This window comes from Mus caroli, chromosome 11, assembly GCF_900094665.2.
Source record: "Mus caroli chromosome 11, CAROLI_EIJ_v1.1, whole genome shotgun sequence".
NCBI lineage: Eukaryota > Metazoa > Chordata > Mammalia > Rodentia > Muridae > Mus > Mus caroli.
Genome location: NC_034580.1, coordinates 102,808,509 through 102,827,015, shown reverse-complemented (window position 1 = coordinate 102,827,015; position 18,507 = coordinate 102,808,509). Strand labels below are relative to the sequence as shown.

At 41.0% G+C, this 18,507-nt stretch overlaps 1 protein-coding gene across 3 annotated transcripts in view; it reads left to right on the top strand.

Annotated features, from left to right (window-relative positions):
* Positions 1 to 253: 253 nt before the first annotated feature.
* The window catches only part of Smurf2 (SMAD specific E3 ubiquitin protein ligase 2), a 104,510-nt gene continuing 86,256 nt past the window's right edge, over positions 254 to 18,507 (top strand). For 2 of the 3 annotated variants that reach the window (XM_029483488.1, XM_021175694.2), the window contains exon 1: positions 254 to 784. In XM_029483488.1, coding sequence (XP_029339348.1) covers positions 733 to 784 — 52 coding nt within the window. In that variant the 5' untranslated portion in view covers positions 254 to 732. The remainder of the gene's footprint in view (positions 785 to 18,507) is intronic. The other variant, XM_029483489.1, reaches the window with a different exon arrangement.

Below are 18,507 nucleotides of genomic sequence, written 5' to 3'. Positions count from 1 at the left end.
CAGGCCCCTCTGGTGCCACCGAGCCGGCGCCTCCAGGCGGTGGAGCTCGGAGCCGGGTCCCGGCCGTGGCGCACGCGCTGCCCGCAGCCCGCGCGAAGCCCTGCCTTCCTCTGGCGCCCCAGGCGCAGGAGACCTCGCCCACAAGCCCGCCCCCTCACCAGCCCCGCCCACCACAACCCCGCCCCGCCCGCCGGCCCCGCCCCCGTCTCCTCCCCGCCCCCAGGAGCCGACGAGTGGCGGCGGCGGCGGCGGCAGCGGCCCCAGGACCGGGTTCCCTCAGACAAGAGGGCGGGCGGAGGAGGAAGCGGCCGAGCACCCGCCCGCCTCAGCAGACTTCGCACCGTCGGCTCCCAGGCCTCGCGGCACCGAGAAGGGGAGACCGAGGCGGACCGCGAGGACAAGAGGCGGCGGGGGCGCGGGGCGGAGGCGGCGCGGCCGGCCGCGGCTGCCGCTTTGTTGTGCGGCCCGGGCCGAGGAAGCAGAAGTGGGAGGAGGGGGGAGCTCTGCGTCCCGCTCCCTCCGCGGCTCATGGCGACGGCGCTCGGCACATCCGGGACCCTCCGGCCCTGGCGGCCGCGGCGCGGGCTGTTCGGACCCCGGCCCCGGCCGCTGTGGTGACTCCTCTCCGCCTCGCCGTCGGCCCAGCCCAGCCCAGCCCGCCCGCCCGCCGGCCCGCCGGCCGCGAGCGCAGCCGCCGCCGCCGCCACCGCCACCTCCCCCGCCGCTGGGGACATGTCTAACCCCGGAGGCCGGAGGAACGGGCCCGTCAAGCTGCGCCTGACAGGTGAGCTAGGCGGGCGGCTGTGGCGCCTGTGGGCAGGCAGAGGGCCGGGGTCGCGGTCGGTGGTGGCGTTGGACCGGAATCCGGGCGTGGGAAGGCCTAGTTTAGGGAGTCATTGGAGAAGCACTTAGCTGGGGTTGGGAAATTCTTCAGAACGCCCAGTGTGTGGCCCGTGGGTCTCCCGTGGAGGGCGGATTTGAGGTCCCGAAGTCTCGTTTCCTGGGGTCACAGGAGCAGCTCCTGGGCTACTGCCCAGGTGGGGTCGGGAAAGGGATTACTGAACCCAGTTGCTGACTGCGCGCAATAAACACTCCTTAAACATGGAGTGAGTGCTTAACGGGAGAGTGCGTGTGTTCCCGGGTTGTTAACTTGGACACCTACCTATGCCCGGCTGTGAAACCTTTACTCTCCAGTGCTGCCAACCTCTGTGGCCAGTGCCACACACCTTAAACGCACGTCTCTGGGAGGGAGGGACCGAGACTGTGGTTGGCTTTTCCGGCGTGTCTGCCTGATCCCACGACTCCTGGCTCATTGTACACTCTGTGTTTTGGAAGTTGTCTGATTGTAGGGTAGCATGTTTGGGGTTGTTCCTTGTAGGCCGCAGAACGAGTGGCTCATGTCTTAACTCCAGACCCGGTTTAGAATCAATCCCTTGCTTTGCAATGTGTTTCTCAGTCTGGACTCATACGAACTTTTTAAGCTAACTTTCACTAGTTCTCTCCACACTTCTCACCCCCCTTTCTAAATGGAAAGGAATGCTCAGAGGGGTTTGGGAAAGACTGTTTATGTTCCCAGCTGCAGGGAGTTGTTAACGTATTACAGGTATAATTTGCTTACGATGCCACTTCTGATATTCTTTCGTGGTCAATGTCTCCCTCCTTTTAAGGAAAAATTGCGTTTGGTTTAAAGCGTGTAATTGAAACTATTGTCCCTCTGCTAGCTAGTCACGTCATTCACGGCAAGTAAATTGTCCACATTTATATTCACATGTGTGGCGAAGAAGACAGGCATTTTGTAGTTGGTTCATATGCATTTGCGCCAGCCAAGGATAAGCTGTAATTATGTTTGCCCACACTAAACTTTGAGATTTCTGTGGCTGAACTTTGTAGTTGAATGTTTGTGTGTTAACCGGCAGTCCATCGGCTGTACTTTCTAGGTAACTTGAAGTGAATTTGGTATTTGAGAATTTAGTTGGAATGTATGTTGGCTACAGAGTAAAATACTTTACTTTTGAGGCTGAAGAGATGGCACAGTAGTTAAATGTATCCTGTTCTCTAAGAGGACCTGAGTTCTAGTCGCAACACCCCCACCCAGTTCCTCGGCTCACTACCACCTGTAACTCTAGCTCCCGGGGATCTGATGCATCAGGCCTCCCACAAGCACCTGCACTTAGGTACACATACCACCTCTATCTCCAGTAATTAAAAAACATACATAGTATTGACCTGGAAGCCTTTTTTTTTCCCTAGGGAAAATTACAAGGTATTATTAACATTAGGTTGGGGGGGTGCTTTGATTTGCATCTTTATTGTGTTCATTTGTGGGGGGGGGAGTCAGCGGAATACAATTATAAAGGATCCTTGGTGCTCCAGTTTATATATTAATGTTCTCATTAGGCACGCCTGTGTCAATAATTATAGAAAGAAATTGTGAGAGTGTAGGTGTGCAAAAGCCATCAGAAATGGATGTTATTTATTTCCTTCTGGAATATATATATATATGGGAGAGAAAAGAGTGGTTTGGGTTTTCTTTGGATAAAATAAGTTCTGAGGTGGGCTGGAGAGATGGCTTAGTGAAGAGCACCCTCTGTTCTTCCAAAGGACCCAGATTCAATTCCCAGCACCCAAATTCCAGTTCACAACTGTCTGTAACTCCAGTCACACACACACCAATGCACATAAAATTAAAATAAATTATTAAAAAATGAGTTCTGAGGTTTTAGTATTTGTCAGACTTTGCGAAAACTATTCACAGGCAAATTCCCAGTAGTTTTAAGAAACACAGTAGTTCAAACGAACTAAGATGTACTGAAAATGAACCGAGAGTACATTTATGTACTGTGTGTGTGATGGCCATGGAACGTGTGTGGTGGACAGGACAAGGTGAGATCTCCTTTTCTATCTTATGAGTATTCCCAGTCAAACTCAGATTATCAGGCTTGAGAGAAAATACCCTCACCCCTTCGCCATCTCAGTGTTCTGAGGGTTAGTTCGTGTGATTGAGTAGCTCTTATATTTATCTGTCATTTTTTTCCTGCATATGATAGTTTATAAAGATTTATGAGTGACATTTGTGAGGTAAACATTATAACCACCACACTACGGAAACTTCCCCTCAGTGAAGTTTGAGAGGAAAAAGATCACACTAAGTTTCTGAGCAAGAAAATACATTAGACTAAATTTATAGAGTGATTTTGTACACTTAGCTTTTTCTGAAGAATTTTAAATATCTGTCCTCTCCTCTTAATTGTAAAAACAGTTTGAACCACTCTCAGTTTCTTAACTACCGGGAATTTGCCTGTGAATAGTTTTCGCAAAGTCTGACAAACACTAAAACCATTGTCTCTTTGATTACATAGGATGGAATCTCCTCTGTTTTGCAGGGAGCGTTAACTTACATTTTTTTCATTTTTTTGTTCCGTCATTTACAAATTAAATAGTATAAATTTTAACAAATAGATCTTAAGAGCTGGATTCAATTAGCAGCTTTTTAGGACACAAACATAAAAGGGTTAGATGGAAAAGATTGTTTTGACTGGCTGGATAAATGACAGGGCTGTGTTTGATGTGTGTCCAGGACTTAGTCTGGAGCTGGTGCCCAACTTCTCAGTCCATCTTGAGAAGCCAAATAAAATATTTAACCTAGGACTCTTTTTGTTTTTTAAAAAAAAGTTGATTCTTTGTTAAGACCTTAAGAAATGTTTGGCATACCTTTAGATTAAGTGTTTAACAGTTCATTTGGATCTGGACTCCCTAATCGAGGAAAAAACTTAAAAGAAATCCCACAGTGAACTTTTATTTGGTTTATAATACACTTGGGCTATAAGATGTTTTAAGATTACTGTTTTTTACTTTAAGTTAAAGCCATTTAAAAATTTACATTTATGGAATACCTTTGATTCCACAGTACTTTATGAACTGCAGTTAATTATATCCTTAATGGAGAATCGCCCATTGCTGAAAGGTGTTAACAATTCTTTTCATAGCCAGTCTCTGCCTGTCCCTGTCTCAGCCCTCCTCCCCCTTGAGATCTCTGCTCACTATGGATATGTTGTTCCATAGACTATGACTAAAATCCACCCATTAGTAAATTGTGATACTGTTGAAGAAGTTGAGACGGATTTATTTTCAAATTGAGATTCTTTAACCCATTAGTGAATATATGGTGAATATATGGTGTGTGCTATCAAGTTACTTCTGTTAGCCTTTATGACACAGTAACATTTGGTCATTAAAATGGGCTATCTGGGAGCGCTATTAATTTTAGTTTGTGTGTTTAGAGTGGGAATGGCTTGGTTATAGACGGTAATTTATAGTGTGATATATAATATAGGCTTTCTACAACATTAAGAAAGGATTTTAGTTGAAAATATTCTATATATTTGGTTATAGTAAAAAAAAATTAGATAAATTTTTATACCCTTATTGTTTTTGAAAATCAAATTCTGGAAAATGCAGTTTAGTGTAGTTTCTAAAATAACAGATTACTTATCCAGAACTTTTATTTTAGACCTTCTTGTAAATGTAGTGTTTTTGTGTGCTGTTTCTCATTAATTTTAAAAATCCTTAGCAGTAGAGAAGTTAAGTTGTCCTATATGTAAGGAAAATTAATTTTAAAACCTCACTTTAAATATACTTGTATTGTAGATATAATTTTACTGAGTGCTTTATTTAACTCAAGACTTGAAAATTTTAAGCTTCGTTGCATCTTTTAGGATTCCAAGCATGAATAATGCCAGTGACTGTAGTGACTTCTTGAGGGCTTTGCTATTGAATATAACTAATTCATTTCACTGGCTTCTGATGAGGAAACTAAAATGGCATAGCCCCCATCTTTCAAGTGCTCTCTTGTTGCATTCTAGGTTTCTTCAGATAGGCAGTAGTTTGGTTTTCTTGAGGTATGGGTTTTAAACCATAGCTTCTGCCTTTTTCATATTGATCTATTTTTATAGTAACGTGTGCTTGCTAGTTTTATGTTAACTTGACTCAAACTAGAGTTATCAGAGAGGAGGGAACCTCAATTGAGAAAACGCCTCCATGAGATCAGCTGTAGGCAAACCTGTAGGGCATTTTCTTAGTGATTGATGGGGAGGGCCCAGCCTGTTGTGGGTGGTGCCATCCCTGAGCTGGTCCTGGATTCTATAAGCTGGCTGAGCAGGCTATGAAAAGCAGGCTAGTAAGCATCAAACCCAAATACCCCCTACCCCCAATCAGCTCCTTTCTCCAGATTCCTGCCATGTTTGAGTTTGTCTTGACTTCTTTTACTGATGGACTATTGTGTGGAAGTGTAAGCCAAATAAATCCATCCTTCCCAACTTGCTTTTGGTTATCATAGCAGTAATAATCCCGACTAAGACAACATGCTAACGTCTTATTCAGCATGTTAAAATTTCGTATATTTAGCATATAACTCAATTTTCTTTTTTCTTTTTTTATAGACAGATTATTTAATTTACTGGTTTCAAATTCACTGTGTAGAATGACATTTTGAAATTTTTACCTCCATTTTCCAAGTCCTGGGATTACAGGCGTGTGATACCATTCCTGACAAAACTCAAATTTCAAGGTAAAGTGGAGATCAAACTTAAGGCACACAAAATTTTTACTTTTATTTATTTTGTGTGAATTGAGCCTAGCATCTTGTGCATGCCAAGCAATCACTCTTAACACTGAGCTAGATGCCTGGCCCTAATATATTTTACTTTTAAAAAGTAGATCATATCTAACAGAGTATAAAGCTCTATTTATGATTCATCATAATTTTGAATGTAAGTTATTGTATTACTGTAATGTGTCCCTAGATAAATGATAATAGGTTATTTATCTTTGTTCCTGTATTTTTTCCATTGGTCCTCTGTTATTTTTATATTTAAGACTGCTAAAAATCGATGGGTGTGGTGGTGAATACCATTAATCTCTGCTCTTGGGAGGCACAGACGGGCTGGTCTTTGTGAGTTTGAGGTGTGCCTGGTCTATATAGTGAGTTGCAGGCCACACATTGAGACCTTATTTTTTTAAAAAAGGCTGAACCTTTTTTTTTTTTTTTTTTTTTTTTTACCACTGTCAGGCAAGGCTGAACCTTTATAGAATATACTGTTATAATCAACATTTTAAAATATTTATTTTGTGTGGGGCTGAGCCATCTCTCCAGCCCCTTAATCAACATTTTCAAAAATTTTGTTTGGCTTTGTGAGATAAAACAGTCTTTTAACAGTGTGGTAGATCAGACTGGCCTGGACTTAGCAGTCTTCTTGCTTTACCTCTTGATTACAGGTGTATGACACTAATCCTTGCTGTAATCAGCATTATTACATGTTTTGTATAATTGAGGTGTATTAATTGGACACTGGAGCTAATGAGATAGCTCAGCAAGTGAAGTTTGCCACCAAGCTTGATGACCTGAGTTCAGTCACTGATCCTCACAAGATAGAAGTGAGGAACTGTTTCTTAAAAGTTATCCTCTGGCTGGGCGTGGTGGCGCACGCCTGTAATCCCAGCACTCGGGAGGCAGAGGCAGGTGGATTTCTGAGTTCGAGGCCAGCCTGGTCTACAAAGTGAGTTCCAGGACAGCCAGGGCTGCACAGAGAATCCCTGTCTCAAAAAACCAAAAAAAAAAAAAAAAAAAAAAAAAAAAAAAAAGTTATCCTCTATAAGTGTCCTTTTTAAAAAAAACTCTACATCTTTTTTAAAAAAAAAAAAAAAAAAAAAAAAAAGTTATCCTCTGATTTCACACTTATGACCTGGCATATTGTGTATATCTGTGTGCATACACAGATAAACAAAAATATTAGACACTGTCAAGTTTCCATCCGTAGTCACTTTTTGTTTGTATAACAGCTGTATGAAGTAGGAGGCTAAGTGTGTTTCAGAACTCAAGTTACCTGACTAGAGTGTGATGAAACTCAGTATGAGTTATGTAGAAACCCACCATTTGGAGTTACTCTTACACTTTGTAATCCTAGCTTTTTTTTTTTTTTTTTTAGGCTCAAAGATTACTATTATCCTCAGAACTTTCTCTGAGCTGAACTGGTTTCGTCTGTGACTCTTAAGAGACCCTTAATGTAGTTTAGAATAGGATCTAATACATAGAAGGTAGTTGCTGATATGCTGTAAATTCCATGAGGACACGATCCCTGTGTCAGCATAAATTGGGAGCTTTGGACACTGGACTGAATGAAAGTTGGAGACCTGTATGTAATTCTGTACAGTCCCACAGGTATTTGGTATGATTACTGCATTGGGTGTGAGTTGGTAAGAGATAGAGACCACTCCATTTAGGACCTTGTTGTGTTTGTCAAAAAGTTTGATATATTTTTTTAAAGATTTATTTATTTATTATATGTAAGTACACTGTAGCTGTCTTCATACACACCAGAAGAGGGCATCAGATCTCATTACAGGTGGTTGTGAGCCACCATGTGGTTGCTGGGATTTGAACTTCGGACCTTTGGAAGAGCAGTCGGGTACTCTTACCCACTGAGCCATCTCACCAGCCCTGATATTGTTTTAAGATGATAACCACTGAAATATTTGAAGCATTTTTATATTTGCCATTTAAAGTAGCCTAGCGGTAATAGGGAAGCTAGAACTGTAATTGGAGCTATAAGGACTGATTTTAGGAGAACCAGTTAAGAGAATTTGATAGCAACCATTGTCAGGTTTCTTTTTGCTATTTGAACTTCTTTTCCCCAAATTTTTATTATCACAGATAATTACTGTAAGCATCTTGGTATAGATAACTTGTTTTTTTGGTTTTTGTTTGGCTGATTTTGAGAATCATATTAACCAGGATGGTGTTGAACTGATGTAGTTGAGAGTGGCCTTGGCCTTGGGTTCTTCCTGCCTTTCTGAGGGTTGGAATTATAGGCGTGTGCCATTTTGACCAAGGTTTTGGTAGTGCTGGGGATTGAACCTAGGGCATCATGAATACTAAGGAAGCATCCTACCAAATGAACTACATACCACGTCCATAATTTTGAATTAAAAATTATTTTCTTATCATATTTAAGAGTATGTATAGTGATACACACCTTCCTATATCTGAGCATTTTTGAGGTTGAGGCAGGAAGATCATAAGTTTGAAGCCAGCCTACATAGTGAGTTCTAGCCAGCCTGGGTTATATGAAGCGACTGTGTTTTTTAGGGGAAATAAAGTATTGTCATGTTCAAATGTATTGATCCTCTTAAGATTTTTAAAAAAATTATTTTGTTGTTTATTTATTGGTTTTAAAACCTTTTCCATACAATATATTTCCTCCTAACTCTTTGTATATCTCTCCACTTCCCTACCCAACTTCATGTTTTTTCTCTCAAACATAAAACAAACAAAAACCCCTCAAAAGACAAAACAAAACAACCACAAAAGACGCACACAAAAACCATGGCATCTTTAGTGTTGGCCAGCCATTCCTGAGCATAGGCATGCCCTGATTGATACTGTCTTCAGAAACAGGGTTTCTGTTCCTGCACAAACATCATGACCAAGAAACAAGTTGGGGAGGAAAGGGTTTATTCGGCTTACACTTCCATACTGCTGTTTATCACCAAAGGAAGTCAAGACTGGAACTCAAGCAGGTCAAGAAGCAGGAACTGATGCAGAAGCCATGGAGGGATGTTACTTACTGGCTTGCTTCTCCTGGCTTGCTAAATTTGCTTGCTTATAGAACTAAGACTACCAGCCCCAGGAATGGCACCACCCACAACAATGGGCTAGGCCCTCTCCCCTTGATCACTAATTGAGAAAATCTCAAGGAGGCATTTCCTCAAGGGAGGCTCCTTTCTCTGTGATAACTTCAGTTTGTGTCAAGTTGACACACAAAACCAGCCAGTACATGTACCTAGTATTCACTCCACTGGAAAAAAACTGATTTTCTCCTTCGTAGCAGATTATCAATTGCAAGTAGCTTCTTGGTTAGGGGTAGGACTTTATGTCCTCTTCCATTTCTCTGTGCTTAGATTTTTGTTTGTGCTGGTCTTGAACTTATACAGGTCCTGTGCATGCTGCTGCAGTCTCTATGAATGCATGCATGCACAGTTGTTTCTCTGGAGTCATCCACCACTGCTGGATCTTATAGTCTTTCCATCCCTGAGCCTTGAGATGAGGTGTTTAATAGACATGGATTTCATTTAGGACTGAGTGCTCCCGAGTCTTTTCCTTTTTGCACATTGTCCAGTTGTGGGTCTCTGTATTAATCTACTGTGAGAAGCTGCTTCTCTGCTGAGGGTTCAGTGATACTCTGATGTATGTGGATAGCAGTATGTTACTAGGAGTCATTTTATATTTTCTTGCTGTGTTTATTTAGCAGGATAATTGTTAGTAGATTTTCTCCTACCAGTAGATGGAGCTCTTTCTATGTGGGTAGGTAGCTGTCAAACTGAAGGCTTGTAAACCAAAGTCAAAATGAGTGTACTTGGAATAAATGGGATTAAAGAGTTAGACACTGGGAAAGGCAACTCCAGTTTCCAGTAAAACTATACATATAATTTAGTTTATGAATATAAATTTAAATGCTTCATGTTGTAGAACAGACAAAACTCCATTAAATTAGGACTACTAACGTGAATTAATTTTACTTGTATTTTGTGTGACATTATAGGATCAGACTCTAATAACTTTCTGTTATTTTTTTGGCCCCCTTCCCCACTTTCAAGACAGGGTTTCTCTGTGAAGCCCAGGCTGTCATGGAACTCATTATGTAGACCAAGCTGGCCTCAAACCTGGAGATCTTCCTGCCTCTGCTTCCTGAGTGCTGGGATTAAGAGCATGTGCTACCTGGCTTTCTAGTTAGAAAGTTTGTAAAGAAGAAAACATAATTAGTTAAATTGATCATGTTGTGAAGTATAAAAAATATTTTCAATTTCTGAAAAAGTCATAAAGCATTTGATACATTCAGAATGCTATATCTGACAATACTTGATACATACATAGTTCATCAGTGAATTAAAGAAGGGTGGAATTGAAAAAAAGGTGCAAATATTCTTTAGGACTTCATTGGAAACAAGGATTTCTCTCTATGATGTCACAGTAATTTTGACATTAAGCTATGAAGGTATAGGACTGAAGAGTTCTTTTGCTAATTTTTGACTTGATTGATAGGACTGTTAACATCTTTATTGCATGCATATGATTGTGGTGGTTCAGAGGATATCTTTCAGGAGTCAGTCTTCTCCTTTCACCATGGAAGTCCTGAGGATTGAATTTAGGTCCTTAGGCTTGGTGGCAAGTGCCTTTGGATGCTAGCTGTCTTCTTGATCCAGTTGTTAAAGTTCTGATACCACTCTGCAAATTTAAAGATCTAGCTGAAATTTACTGAAAACAAATTTGTGGAATAGCACTTAAGAAAATTTGCATATCGTCTGTAACAGAGTTTTGTTAACTGAATGAGTAAAAATGTTTAGAAGGGGTGTGTGACAAGTATACTTAAAAGGTCTGAGCTCCAGGTTCATGAGCACTGGCTGCTTGCTAACCTGGTTCAGTTTCCAGCGTCTGTGTAACAGAATCATCTGTAATTCCAGTTTTAGGGAACCTAACATCCTTTCTGACCTCAAGAGTGCCAGACATGCATGTGGTACATAGACATAAATGCAGGCAAAACGCTCATGTACATAAAACTCTTAGGAAAGGCTGACGTACACTTGAATCCCAGCTACTTGGGAGACTGAGGCTGTAGGGTCTTAAATTCAGAACCAGTCTAGGCAAAACAGTGAGACTTGTAAAAAATGGGGACAGGGAATGGGAAAGAAAGGTCTTGGGTAAAAGTGTAAGCAGCACAGACCCTTTACATGCCCCTTGGACCATGTGAGAAGTTGACACATCTGTGATCCCAGCATTCCTTTAGGAAATAGAAGTCAGAGACCAGAGAATCTCTTGGAATCTTGGGGACCAGCTAGCCTCGAATGCAAAGCAACAAATAAAACAAAGCAAGGAAACAAGTAAATACCACAGTGCTGGGCAGTGGAGGCACAGGCCTTCAGTCCCAGCACTCGGTAGGCAGAGGCAGGCAGGGAGGCAGAGGCAGGCGGATTTCTGAGTTCGAGCCAGCCTGGTCTACAAAGTGAGTTCTAAGATGGCCAAGGCTACACAGAGAAATCCTGTTTCAAACAACAGACAGAGAGATTGCACTTTAAAAATGAGGAGGAAAGATAAGGACTAACTCGTCTTTTGATCTTCATATGAACACTGAGGCATACACCTGCCCATGTTCACACACATCATACACATACACATACATTCTGTACACACACACCATTGCATGTGCAGAGAAAAAGACCTTTTTATTTTTTATTTTTTTAATAAGACAGGATATCTCCATGTAACAGTCCTGGCTGTGCTAGAACTTACTTTGTAGACCAGGCAGGCCTTGAACTCACAGAGATCCATCTGCCTTGCCTCCTGAATGCTGGGACTATGTCTGGCTGAAAAAAACATTTTTAAAAGTCAATCATTCTTAGGAGTAATGTAATGATACATTAGTTTCAAAGAGAGTAAATTTAATAATTTTTCTCTGCTTCGTAGTTGATGCTCTGGCAATAAGTGGCAGACTTGTTTTGATATAAGAAAGGCCCAGGGATTACGTTAAAGGCTATAATAGATAACGATATTTAGGATTATAATGCTAGGCTCTGGATTATCTAGCTGTTCAGTGGCCAGTGTGAGAACATTCATCCCCTCTCCCCTTTAGGAGAACCATGGTGCAAACCTTCTGTAGAGGCTGTAGGCCATTTGTGTTGATGCACCAGAACATATATATCCCCCTCCCCTCCTCTCCCCTCCCCTCCCCTCCCCTCCCCTCCTTTCCCTCAGTAGGGTTTGTTTTTGAAAGGCTGCAACGTCTTTTTTTTTTTAATTAAGCTTGTAATTAAAAGATAAAATGAACTACCAGTGTATCTGCTAGTTCAGCTTAGAATACTGAAAATTGTTCTGATTTCATAAGAATGCCTAGCTTTGTAACCAGTACCCGCTTGTTGGCCAAGTCATTTAAAATAGACTCAATGTGTTCTAAAAATAAAATTTTGTTTGCTTTTCTATCTTTTCTTTTTATAAGTCATTGTACTTTGTTCTGATTTATCCTCTTTGCCAATATAGTTTTTTTAATTTAATTAAAATCATTTTAAAGTATGTGTTGTGTGTGGGTGTATATATGTCAGGGCAGGTGCTTTTTGAGGCCTGAGGCATTGCATCTCTCTAGAGCTACGAGTTGTGAACCATCTGACATGGGTGCTGGGTGCCGAGTTCAGGTCCCTTCACAAACAGTACACAAAACCTGTCCCTAACAGATTTTTCAAATTTCTTAACTATATAACAACTAATTTTTATCTGGAAAAATAACCCTATTGCTAGCCAAACAAATTCTTCTCCCAATTATTTGGAACAATGGAGAAAAACCAAAAACCTTGAATGATTTATATGATATTTGGAAACATTATATTCGTTGTATAAAAGATTTTTGGTTTTTCTTTATAAAAAGTAACTCAAACTTGCCCTCCTCACAATAATTTTATTACCTCATGACTTTTGTGGATCAGGAACATTGGGCACTTTTGGTTCAGCATCTGTCATGTGTTTATTCAGAAGGCAGCTGGAACTGGAATAGCTGAAGAGTTCCCAGGCATTTTTTTCTCCACAGGTCATGTCCAAGCTTCCATATGGTCTCTGTTCACAGACAAGTCATACTGCCAGGTAGCTTCAGGGCAGTTCCATTGCTGAGGAGGGAGCTAGGAGGCACTAACAAGGAACTGTCCAGGGAACAAAGTGAAAGTCACATTTTCTCCTCTGACCCAGCCTGGAAAGGCCTTGCTATAATTCATTGGTCATAAGCAAGTGACTTACAAGCTTTCCTAAAGTCCTGGGGAGCGAATGCAAATTTTCCTGTGTCTGGGTAGGAAAAAAAAAGTGAATTTGCAGCCATTTTAATAATTGTATGTGAAGGCAGTGGCAGCAGCTGCTGCTGTTTTTTGGATTTTTAGGTGGTACTGTTATTTACTTTTTTGAATATTTATTTTGTGTGTGTAAGTTGCTGGCATGTATGTATGTGTATCACATGTATGCCATGGAAGTTAGAGCAGAATGTTGGATCCCCTGGAGTTACATTACAGATAGGTGTGAGCCACCATGTGTATGCTAGGTAGGAGTTGAACCTGTATGCTCTCCAATAAGTGCTCTTAACTGCTGAGTCATCTCTTCATCTCCTATATATGTTTCTGTATACCAATCTAACATAACATTTTCTAGCTTCTTTTTTTCCCATTTCTGTGGCAGGGTTTTTCTGAGTGGTCTGTGTGGCCTTTGCTATTCCAGAACTTTCTCTGAGATTTCTCCAGTCTTGAACTCAAGATCCAACTGCCTCTGCCTCCAGAGTGCTGAAGTCACCATTCCTGGCTCATTTTTTTCCAGCTTTTATTGTCTGTGTTTTACCTCTGACGTGTCCAGGTATTTTACTATATCACCTGATGTCAACAGCCTCAAGAATTATGATAATTTTTATTGACTGTAAAAGTCCAAGGTTCTTTGGTAAAGGACTAAAGAGATACACAATGGAAAAAGTAACAGATTGGCAAAGAAGGAAGACAGACACATCTGAATAGAACAACTTATATAATGTGAATTTAGTTATCTGTTGATTTTTATACTGAAAAAGCTTACACTGCAGAGTTAAGAATCAAAGAATGGAGCTGAATGTTGGAGACACACACCTTTAATCCTAGCACTCAGGGAACAGAGATAGGTGGATCTCTAAGTTTGAGGCCAGCCTGGTCTACAGAGCCAGTTCAGGACACCAAGGCTACACAGAGAAACCCTGTCTTGAAACACACACACACACACACACACACACACACACACAAAAGAGAGAGAGAGAGAGAGAGAGAGAATATATATATATATATATATATATATATATATATATATAATCACAGAATGGGACTGTAGAGGTGGCTACTCTTCAAGAGGACCTGGGTTTTATTCTTAGCACCTGTACAATGAATGATTCACAACTGTCTAATGGTTATGGGTATCCATGGGCACCAGGCACATATGTAAAATAAATATAATAAAAGAATCAAAGAATGTTAGTGCTCCCCTAGAGTGTGTTTTTTTTTTTTTCTAAGATTTATTTATTATATGTAAGTACACTGTAGCTGTCTTCATACACACCAGAAGAGGGCGCCAGATCTTGTTACGGATGGTTGTGAGCCACCATGTGGTTGCTGGGATTTGAACTCTGGACCTTCGGAAGAGCAGTCAGGTGCTCTTACCCACTGAGCCATCTCACCAGCCCCGTGTTTTGTTTTTTTTTTCAGCCATTCTATGAAACATTCCTACAGAGTAGCCTCATAAATTAGAAGAAAAAGTAAGATTAAATTATTCCTACTATTGCTTTCTGTTAACTTAAGAATGGACTGTAGGAGCTTGATAGATAGTTCAATTAGCTCAATGGTTAAGAGCACTGGCTGCTCTACCACAGGGGTTCAGTTCCCAGGACCCACATAGTTGCCCACAGCCATCTATAACTTGAGTCCCAGAAATCTGACACCCATCTTCTGACCTGGGCACTTCTGGCATGGTTACTGCATGTATATACATGGGGGCAAGACACCAATATATACATATATACATAAATATATACACAATTAATTAAAAATGAACTTAAGTTTTGAATAGTTTTAAACTTAGAGAAAAATTATGACATTAATAGTTCCTATATTTCTTTGGGTTTTTTTTTTTTGTTTGTTTTTTGTTTTTCGAGACAGGATTTCTCTGTATAGCCCTGGCTGTCCTGGAACTCACTTTGTAGACCAGGCCGGCCTCGAACTCAGAAATCCGCCTGCCTCTGCCTCCCGAGTGCTGGGATTAAAGGCATACGCCACCACGCCCGGCTCCTATATTTCTTAAATTCACTTTTCCTTATTTGTCAACTTCTTTACTACAGTATTGTATATTTATTAAAATTGATGAATCAGTATTGATAAAGTATTCATTGAATTCTGAAATCCATGCTATAATAGTCAAGGTTCTCTAGAGTCACATAACTTCTGGAATGTCTCTCCATATTAAGGGAATTTATTGTAATAAATTACAGTCCACCTAATCCAACAATGGGCAGCTGTGGATGGGAAGTCTAAGGATCAAGTAGTTGCTCAGTCCCACAAGGCTGGCTGTTTCAGCTGGGCTTCTGTGGAAGAAGACTCCAACAGATGTGCTGGTGAGTAAGTGCAAGCAGGTAAAGAGGAGTGGGCCGCCTTCCATCTCTTATGTGTAGGCCTCCAGCAGAAGGTATGGCCCAGATTGAAGGTGTGTACTATCACCCCTGGATTTGGAACTTGCTCTGTCTCAGACTGGCCTTGAACTCAGATATGCTTGCCCCAGTCTCCTGGGATTAAAGGCATGTACTACCCTGCCTGGGACTTAACTTTTCATAGCCACTATGCCTCGAGATCTGAATCAAAAGTGTGTCATCCATGTCAAGATCCTGGTCAGAAACCTGTGTCTTCCAGCCTCGAGATATGGATCACAGGTGTGCTCAGTTGACAATCAAGAGTAGCCATCACACACGCTTTATTCAGATTATAGATGGTGCAAAGGAAAATAGTAAGTCTGGTGGCACATGCACTCGGGAGGCAGAGGCAGGTGGATTTCTGAGTTGGAGGCCAGCCTGGTCTACAGAGTGAGTTCCAGGACAGCCAGAGCTACACAGAGAAACCCTGTCTCAAACAAAACAAAACAAAAAATGGGAAAGAAAGAAAGAAAATAGCAAGTCAGTGTAGAATCCAGCCATGTCATGTCTCTCTACAAAGACAGGAGGCAGAGACAGTAGACTGTTTCTGAGGGTGTTGGTGAGAGGAAATTTTGGAAAGTTTCTTTATTTCTTCTGGGTCAGGCAGGTGATTTTTTTCTTATCCTGAATAAAGTTTAAGTCTTATTTTTGAGAAAAGTTAACAGCTGGCTCCAGACCCATTGCCCTATGGGAGTAAAAGAGAAATGCTTGTCTGAAAAATGAGGGCTCTGACTGCAGCCTAAATGATAAGTCCTCAGCCCCTTGCCACTGATCAGCTTCCAGAACAGTAGCGGCTAATTATGTACTTACACTTTATGAACAAGTTTTTTTTTGTCAAAATTGGACAGCCCCAGAGAAAACACTTGTGAATTTTGGAGACTCCCAATGAAATTGCTGTGTCACCTTGCCAGATGCTGTGTAAAGAGAGCTATCAGTTGCCAAGTTGGGGAGGAAGGGCCTTTTCATTCATCCACTTTTACATAAGAGAAGAATTAGAACTTCCAACAGTGATATCATCAGCAAGCAAACGGGAGGAGGATGCCTTCAGAATTCTGAAGGAAGATGGTTTCTAGCTCAGAACCCAGTGATGCCCACAAACGAGAAGGCTGAATAAAGGGCATTTTGGAACTGCCAGCTCTCAGAAAAATCATTTCAATTCCCTGCTGTCTTAGAAAGCTACTGAAAGGATATGCCCAGCGAGCAATCATACTACTGAAAGAAGAGTGGAAGGGTGGTTGTAATTTCACATGCAAAAGGAAGAGCAGAGAAAGGCAGAGCAGATGAAAGTCCTGGAATAATGTGCTAGAGGACAGACTGACAGGATAGGACACTGACATTCTGTGCAATCTTAGGTTTTTTGTTTTCCCTTGGTACAAGGTCTGTTGTAAACTTGTTTACAAATGACCAAAACCCAAACTTGTGAAAATGCATTATGCAAATATTTATGCATTTATTCAGCAAAATTATAAATTTTTTAGTGTTTGACAATTTTATAGATCACAGAAACATTTTTTTATTTTTATTTATTTATTTATTATTTATTTATTTAGTTTTTTTTGTTTTTTGAGACAGGGTTTCTCTGTATAGCCCTGGCTGTCCTGGAACTCACTTTGTAGACCAGGCTGGCCTCGAACTCAGAAATCCGCCTGCCTCTGCCTCCCAAGTGCTGGGATTAAGAAACATTTTTTTTAAATTGTAAACTTTTGTTGTGTTTTTTCATACCCGATAAACCCATATAAAAACACACACTTCAGTTATTATATTAATAAGCTATAAGCCTAGATTGGGCAGCTCTATCACCACATTGACCTATCCCCCAGCTATGATAGATACCCTTGCTACTTGCAATTTCTCCTGGCCATATGGTCCTGCACCATCTTTTCTTCTTCTTCCTCTCTTCTCTTCCCTTTCTTCCTCTCTTCTTTTAGATCTCCCATCCCACCATTTTCTTCCTCTGTCCAATCAAAGTCTCTAGCCTTTATTTGACAAGTGAAAAATGGATACAAGATTCACATGGTAACCCCTCCTGAGGAAGCAAAATTAGCATCGGAGAGCAGCATCCGGGCACCCACGACACCTTGAGGCTAGTGACCATGCATGCCTTTAATCCTAGCACTCAGGTGGCAGAAGCTGGAGAGAGGATCTCTATGAGTTCAAGGCCAGCCTGGTCGACACAATGAGCTCCACAAACAGCCAGGACTACATAGACTCTATTAAAAAAAAAAGTTTATTTTGTTTTGATGTAGTATTGGATTGAACCCAGGGCCTCTTGCCTACTAGGTAAGCACTGCCACTGAGCTACACCGTAACCTTAGAGAAAAAAATTAAAAAATTCTTTTATATTTCTTTATGCATAAGAATGTGTATAAGTCAGGATGACTTGAGGGTGTTGGTTTTCCTTCCCTGTGTGGGTTCCAGGATCAAACTCAGGTTTTCAGCCTTGACTACAAGGCACCTTTACCCACTGAGCCATGTCATCTGCCTTGGAAGAAAAGATTTCTCTTACACATACAAATTGTTTTTGGATTCACTGAAAATGAGTGCCAGGGAGGACACTTTGGAGTTCTTTATCTATTGGGTTGAACATTTTTTCTAAAATGTAAACTTTTCTTGTCTTAGTAAATAGTTACTCTCAGGATCTTGCAGTCTTACCATTTGTTATTGAATGGATTTAGCATTAAAGCCATATTAATATAGATTGAATATATACTATAAATGTGTAATCTTTAAATTTGGAGATGAAAACTTTTTTTATGACCTGTTCTTTGAATAACTAATTTTAAATGTTATGTTTTGCTTTTCTTGGGCTGAAACTTTGGGAACAGAGATTTATTTTCTGTGACTTGTACGAGTTGTATCAAGGTAATTCTGTGCTTTTTACAAATTAATGACACCTGAGTTTGAGAGCTGGGAGTGATGGCATTTGCTTGTAAGGTAGATAGATCCAGGGGCATCAGGAGGTCAAGGTCATAGTCAGCTATTTAGTGAGTTTGAGGCCAGTCTAGGCTACATGATTCCTTGACTCAAAACAAAACAAAAACCCAGGGGCTGGAGAGATGGCTCAGTGGTTAAGAGCACTGACTGCTCTTCCAGAGGTCCTGAGTTCAATTCCCAACAACCACGTGTTGGCTCACAACCATCTGTAATGATGGGATCTGATGCCCTCTTCTGGTGTGTCTGAAGACAGCTACAGGGAACTCATATACATCAAATAAATAAAATCTTTTTTTTTTTT